Source organism: Trichechus manatus, unplaced genomic scaffold (genome assembly GCF_000243295.1).
Source record: "Trichechus manatus latirostris isolate Lorelei unplaced genomic scaffold, TriManLat1.0 scaffold00011, whole genome shotgun sequence".
NCBI lineage: Eukaryota > Metazoa > Chordata > Mammalia > Sirenia > Trichechidae > Trichechus > Trichechus manatus.
In genome coordinates, this window is record NW_004443947.1 from 21,462,607 (window position 1) to 21,470,143 (window position 7,537).

At 41.3% G+C, this 7,537-nt stretch overlaps 1 protein-coding gene across 1 annotated transcript in view; it reads left to right on the forward strand.

Moving 5' to 3' along the window:
- Nucleotides 1-7,537, forward strand: part of ATP10B (ATPase phospholipid transporting 10B (putative)) — a 117,437-nt gene that overhangs the window by 89,558 nt on the left and 20,342 nt on the right. Inside the window, exons 15-17 of the mRNA XM_004371237.2 lie at nucleotides 1,112-1,433; nucleotides 4,576-4,652; nucleotides 7,306-7,431. Coding sequence (XP_004371294.1) covers nucleotides 1,112-1,433; nucleotides 4,576-4,652; nucleotides 7,306-7,431 — 525 coding nt within the window. The remainder of the gene's footprint in view (nucleotides 1-1,111; nucleotides 1,434-4,575; nucleotides 4,653-7,305; nucleotides 7,432-7,537) is intronic.

The window sequence follows — 7,537 nt, forward strand, 5'->3', positions numbered from 1 at the left end:
AAAACAATATGTGTACTACTGTTTCATGAGAAACTATTTGTTCTGTAAGCCTTCACCTGAAGTACAAGAAAAAAAAAAAAGAAAGAAAGAAGAAGGAAAAAAAAAGAGCATAATGCTCAAGGCAGACATTTTTTACCAGTTAAGCTAAACTTCTTTTGGCTTTAAGAAGACTTCACGGGATATCTTTCGTTTAAGGTTTAAAGATTATCTCAGGGCAGTATTTTCAGGGGTTCATCCAACCTTCATGGCTCCAGGAAGTCTGGAGTCCATGAGATTTTGAAATCCCATTCTGAATCCCCTTTTGATCAGGATTCTTCTATGGAATCTTTGATCAGAATGTTGCATAATGGTAGCCAGGCAAAACCATCTAGTTTTTCTGGTCTCATGGTAAAGGAGGCAGTTGTTCATGGAAGCATTCCATATTCTCCTCCTATTCCTGACTCTCCTTCTTCCTCTGTTGCTCCAGGTGAATAGAGACCAATTGTTGTGCCTTGGATGGCCACTTGCAGGCTTTTAAGACCCTAGGCACTACACAACGAACTAGAAGGTAGAACAGAAGCACTAAACAACGTATTTTTTACTGAGGATGCCATAGTTCAAGTAGTAGTGATCCTGCCTCCACTACTAAATTGGATAATCTTGGCAGGATTACTAAAGATCTCATTGTTTCAGTTTCCTCATATCTAAAATAAGGTTGGTAATACCTACTCTACCAGATAGGAATGTTCTGCAGAACAAAGGAGAATTGAAATGACCTGGGGTAAATAGAAAACACCATACCAGCATGGCATGTCATTATGTACCATCACGTTGGTATTCTCCATTATCCTACACCATCCCTGCATCAATCCTCATCTTGATGAGCTATTTCCACTCCCTTTCCCAAGCAGTCTTTATTATCTTGGTCATTAATTTGGTTCCAAATTAATATTCCTTTCAAGCTGTTTCAAATATTGCAAAGAAAAAAAAAAAAAAACTGGAAAATGATTCCTAGGTAATCTGTATGGTGGCAGAGTTTTATAGCCATCTTTCTAAAGGATAAAGTGAGATTTTAGCATATGTTTCTAGTGCTGCTTACTAATACTCCACTTATTATTATGACTCTTTATAGGAAACCTGTGAATCCATCCTCAACGGTATACTAGAAGAAGTAAAGCAATTTCATGGACCACTGAAGCCAGACCGAAAGCTTTTTGGGTTCTGCATGCCCTCTGAGACGCCATCCACTGCCTCAGTAGCCGTCGTTCCAGAAGTTGGATTGGTCATTGATGGGAAGACGTTGAGTGTCATATTCCAGGGAAAGCTGGAGAAGAAGTTTCTGGAGTTGACCCAGTATTGCCGGTCTATCCTGTGTTGTCGCTCCACCCCACTCCAGAAGAGTATGATAGTCAAGCTGGTGCGAGACAAGTTGAGCGTCATGACCCTTTCCATAGGTACCCATCATGCTGAGATGTGGGTGGCAGTTTGGCAGAGGCCTGGACCAGAGGTGGGAGGTTAGGTATCAAAGTCCAGATGCTTAGGCTGAGAGTCATTGTCTGGGAGAAAATTCAAAGTAGCAATCAAGATGTGGCAGCCAGGAGATGAAGCTGACACTAACTAGAATTGGAGAGCGAATCCAAGTTCTAAGAAGGAAAACGCAGCTAAAAAAAAGTTAGTATTTGGATGGAGGTCAAAACCAACAGGGGCCTGGAATTCAGAACATCCAAGTAGCTCAAGAAATGTTACCGCCAACAATATGTACTCAGGTCACCTCAATTCTGGAATGCAGACCATTTCCCCCTCAATATTTAACACATGACCCAGTAGAATGAACCTCAGTTCAGTTGCTCGATTTTGCCTCTTGGCCCACAAAGCCTAAAATATTAACTATCTAGCCCTTTACTGAAAAAGTTTGCCAACCTCTGGTTTAAATCATGTTTGCTAATTTAGTATTCTGCTGAGTGTGGGCGGCTGATGGGGAGAATTTAAGACTGTTTATTTTCGTATGCTCATTGTTAAGTAAGTCCCAGTAGAAAGTATATTCTCAATAAATGCTGGCTAGTTGGTTGATGGCACAGTGGTTAAGCACTCAGATGCTAACCAAAAGGTCTGCAGTTCAAACCCATCAGCTGCTCCATGGGAGAAAGATGTGGCACTCTGCTTTCATAAAGATTTCAGCCTTGAATACCCTACGGGGCAGTTCTACTATGTCCTATAGGGTCGGTATGAGTCGGAATTGATTCAATGGCAATGGGTTTGGCTTGGTTTGGTTTAGATGCTGATGAAGAATTGCTCAGAGAGGACTTGACTTTGATTATGGTTGAGGCAGAGAAATAAAACTGTACTTACTTAAAACCGTCCAGAAACTCCCAAACCTGGTTTATGGGAATCTTCATTATCTGGTCTCCGTTAACTCTCCAACCACATCTCCCACGACGGCCACCTTCCCTCCCCAGCATTCAGCACTCTACATTCTAGCCAAATGAAACTACTTACCCTTCTTCACGGGCCATATCATCTCTGCACAAGCTACTCCCTCTGCAAGATACTCCTCACACTCCAACCTATCCTTCATTTCTTCTGGGAGCTTCCCCCATACCCAGCACTCATAGCTCCAAAATATTGTTAGACTGTGAGTTCCTTGAGTACAGGGACAATGTCAGTTTTACCACTTCACGTGCCCAGCACACACCAAGTTCATAGTAAAGGTTGCACCCACCTAGGGACATTCTTCCAGATAATGCCAGCCTCTCTTCTTCCTACACAGACATGGATAGAGATTTCCTTTCCTGGAATTTGAAACAACAGGTCTGGTCCACATTTTTTTTTTTTTTTTTCCCCTAGATCTTCGGGTAAAGGCAGTTCAGAACAAAAAAGGGCCAGAAAGAAAGTAGAGAGCAGACCTTTAGCAACTGCATCCTACTTTTACCCCGAATTGTCCTCTTCAGGAGTTCAGACACATACAATGCCATGGCCCAGACTGACTCCCTGAGGAGGGAGATTGGCTTCACTCCCATAGCAACAGAAAGAAAACCAGCAGGGCCAGAAATAGCATGATTCCCACCTCTACTCCCCCCAGCTCACAAGCAGAAGAGGTTAAAGGTTGGACTTGGACTTGTTTGACAATGAAGATTAAAATTATGCTCTGCTATGCTATCAATAAAAATTTATTATTAAAAAAATAAAGGCTACCTCTAAGGAAAAATTTTTAAGATCAATAAATTTGTTGACAAATAAGTAGAGGAATAAAGTCCTCTCCCCCTCAATTCCATATTCTCTATGATGAATAACATAAATCTAATTGCAGCTTATTATGAGAAGCTACTAGATAAAGAGGTAGGCCAGAGGAGAATGAAAATAATGTAGTCTAGAACAGGGATTAACAAACTACAGCTGGCAGGCCACATCCAGCCCACTATGTGTACAGGTACTAAGAATGGTTTGTATATTTTTAAATGTAAAATATGTAAAAGACTACTAGCCTTTCAGCAAGAAGAGTTGCTCAGTTTTGCCTCTTGGATCACAAAGCATAAAATATTTACTATCTAGCCCTTTACAGAAAAAGGTTTGCCCGCCTCTGATCCAAAAGATAAAGCCCTGGGGAGAGATGCGGGGTCAGGCTTGTGGAGAAGACTTCACTGTAGACAGCTGTGCTGTCCAACATGGTTGCCACTCTGTGGCTATTTAAATTTAATTAAAATTATTTAAATTCATCTCCTCAGTTATACTAGTCACATTTCAATAACCACATGTGACTAGTGGTTTCCGTATTGGACAGTGCAAATACAGAACATTTCCATCATTGCAGAGAGATCTATTTGATAGTGCTGGTATAGAAGGAGGCCATGTGTGTGTGCGTGCGTGTGTATTTATTTCCATGGCTTTACCTTCAATTTCCTGCGACAACTCAGTTCATTGAATGGAAACTCAATGGGACTAAATGAACCTCAACCAAAAAGATTAGACAATCCCATATTCCTAAAATCAGAAAGAAAACTGACCATTGTCCCTCCCCTTGGACCTTGGACACTGTTGACAACCTCTGGAGATTTGGCTGTCCAGATGTTCCAACTGTCTTGATATGGTCAGTATTTCAACTTATACTGAGTTAGGGAAAGAGTACTGGTCCTAGAATCAGAAAGATCTGTGTTCCTGTTTTATGGGTTGTTTCACTAGATGGATTTCCCCTGATGAGTTATTAAATTGTTAAAATTCTCCACCTGCTCATCAGTAAAGTCAGTTGTAACATTTGTGAAGGTCTTTTTTGTGAACTGTAAAGTATTGCCTAAATCTTTCTTGTTGATTATTGCATCCTCAGTATCTAACATTGTGCCCCCCCCCCAAAAAAAGGCAATAAATACTTGTTGAATGATGATGTAAAATAAAAGCAGGGCTCCTTGTGCAAAGAAGAGAAGATGTCTCTGAGGCCAAATACTGCAGCAATGATTTTTCCTACAGGACTATTCAGAGTAATGTTAAAGGGATTCAGTCTTATACAAATGGAGACCTTTTAGAGCCACTGAGCGTTAACTCATTCTAATTATCACTGAGCAGTGGAACAGGAATAAAGACATCTCATGACCTCACTTCTTTCAGGTGATGGAGCAAATGACGTGAGCATGATTCAAGCCGCTGATATTGGAATTGGGATATTAGGACAAGAAGGCTTGCAGGTATTGTTCCCTTAAACTGCTTTTGTTTCTTTTTACTCTTCTTTATCCTTATTAGCACGAGGGCAGTGGTGGTTCAGTGGTAGAAGTCTCTTTTTCCGTGCAGGAGACCCAGGTTTGATTTCCAGCCAATGCAATACAAGTGCAGCTGTCATTGGACATTTCTGTGTTGCTATCATGCTGAACAGGTTTCAACAGAACTTCCAGACTAAGACAGACTAGGAAGAAAGGTCTGGAAATCTACTCCTGAAAATCAGCCAATGAAAACCCTATAGATCACAATGGTCCACTCGACAACCAATCTTGGGGATGGCACAGGGCCAGGCAGCGTTTCATTGCATTGTGCCTGGGGTCTCCGTGAGTTAGGGGCTGACTCAATGGCAGCTCACAACAACAGCAATCCTTATTTGAGAGTTAAGGAATTCCCTCACAGTGCTGGAGGACCTTCTCAGAGAGAGCTTTGCAGGGTTATCATCAGAAAGTCAGGGGGTTTCCATGCCTGTGTATAGCCTCTATCACTACCTCCTTACTTCCAGTCCTTCAGAACACAGAGGGAGATCAAAGGATGCCTGGTTTTTTACAGACAGTAGTCATGTTTGTATTCTAAAACCAAAGAGTACCCAACCATTCAGGGAACCGTAAACCTTCCTCTGACTCCACGCTTCCTCACTGTAACCTCCACCCACATCCAAAGTTGCAATGCTCTCCATGACCAGTGGCAAATGTCAGGACATTAGAAAATATTTTTCAACTGCTGTTTTAGTCTTGATGACTAGACTGACCCATAAATTACTTGATACACTTTAATTTGGTGGCACAAACAGTTAAGTGCTCGACTACTAGCCAAACGGTTGGCATTTCAAACCCACGCAGAGGCACCTCAGAAGACAGGCCTGGTGAACTGCTTCCGAAAGATCACAGCCTTGAAAACCCTATGGAACAGTTCCACACTGCACACATGGGGTCACCATGAGTCGGAATTAACTCAACGGCAGCTAACAACAACAATGTAGTCAACATTCAGCCTAAAATAAGCATACTAACTTGAGCTGAGAAGTTTTCCGGTTAAAACAAACCCTCTTTGTGGTTTGGAATCATTAACAATTGTATTCTCAACATGGGTGCAGACATGTAATATGGCCTAAATTTGTTGTTGGGGATGAAAGAAGCATTAACCCAGAAGCCACAAAATAATTATGTGTTACCCTTTGAACATCGACCATACAGCAGCACTCTGTAGGTACTTCACATTTATTTTCATGCTTTGTGGTTTTTTTTTAATTGTAAAACATATATAACAAAAAGTTTGCCGTTATCCATTTTTAAGTGTACAATTCAGTGACATTAATTGCACTCACCATGTTGTGCAACCATCACCCCTGTCTATTTCCAAAGTTTTACGTCACTTCAAAAAAAAAAATTCAGTGCCCCTTCAACAATAACTCCCCATTCCCTCTCCCTCTCAGCCCCTGGTAAGCACTAATAAACTTGTCTCTATGTGTGTGCATATTGTAAATATTTTATATAAGTTGGATCATATGATAGTTGATCTTCTGTGTCTGAACTATTTCACTCAGCATAGTGTTTTCAAGGTACATCCATGTGGTAGCATGTATCAGAATTTCATTTCTCTTTATGTCTGAATAACATTCCATTGACTGGATATACCACATTTTGCTTATCCATCTGTCTGTTGATGGACACTTGGGTTGTTTCCACCTTTTGATTATTGTGAATAATGTTGCAATGAACATTGGTGTAGACTTTCTCATTTCATTTTAATAATCACCACAAGCCTATATGTTAGATATTTTTATTTTATTTTCTTCAGATGTGAAAAGTAAGGTTCAGAGAAGTTAAATAACCTGACGAAGGTTCATACCAGGATTTATAACCAAACATGTCTGACTCCAAACCTCATACTCAGAGTACTATGGGGAGTGGGGAATGGGGAGTTATACCTAATGGGTACTGAGTTTCTGTTTAGGGTGATGAAAAAATTTTGGAAATCGATAGTGGTGGTGGTTGCACAACATTGTGAATGTAATTAATGTCACTGAATTGTACACTTAAAAATGGTTAAAATGGTGAACTTTGATGTTTTTTATATATAGAAAAAAAAAAAAAAAAAGAGTTTTATGAACTTTACCTGTTCTGGGTAATCCTAAGAGCAGAAGACACATTTCAGCTCCATGTAAAAGAAGAGCTATTGAACCACCAGCTTCATGTGAGGTTGGAATAAATGGCCTGCCTCAGGAGGTGAAGAATGTTCAGAGGTTTGAGGATTACTTAAACAGAAGCTCCTACTGTCTGGTTAACCATCACATCTAAAATAGGGCCTCGCACATAGTAGGCCTCAATAAATGCTTGTTGGATAAATAGATGGAGATGAAGGGCCAGACGGGACCACTGGTCCCTTCTGGCCCACCCTTCTTGTACTGTAGTGAAGTCTGGATTTCCTAGATGAGAGGATGGGTGCCAGAGTCCAAGGAGCCATCCAAGGAAGACCAACACTAGTTCCTTGTCTTACCACATAACAACAAGGGATGTTTCAGAGCAGCCAGTTGACACCAGAGAATAAAGCATGGCCCTGGGGGGAGTTCTAGGGCAATGGCGCCTGTACATGGATACTGATGTCTCCGTTCTCCCCTCTCAGGCCGTCATGTCCAGCGACTTCGCCATATCCCGCTTCAGTCACCTCAAGAAGCTACTGCTCGTTCATGGCCACTGGTGTTACTCACGCCTGGCACGGATGGTGGTGTACTTCTTCTACAAAAACCTGGTGAGCATATCTCTTTGGGAGCAAGGGAGAATGAAGAGAACAGGATACAAGGAAAAGATTAGTCCAAAGGACTAATGGACCACAGCTACCAAGGCCTCCACCAGAC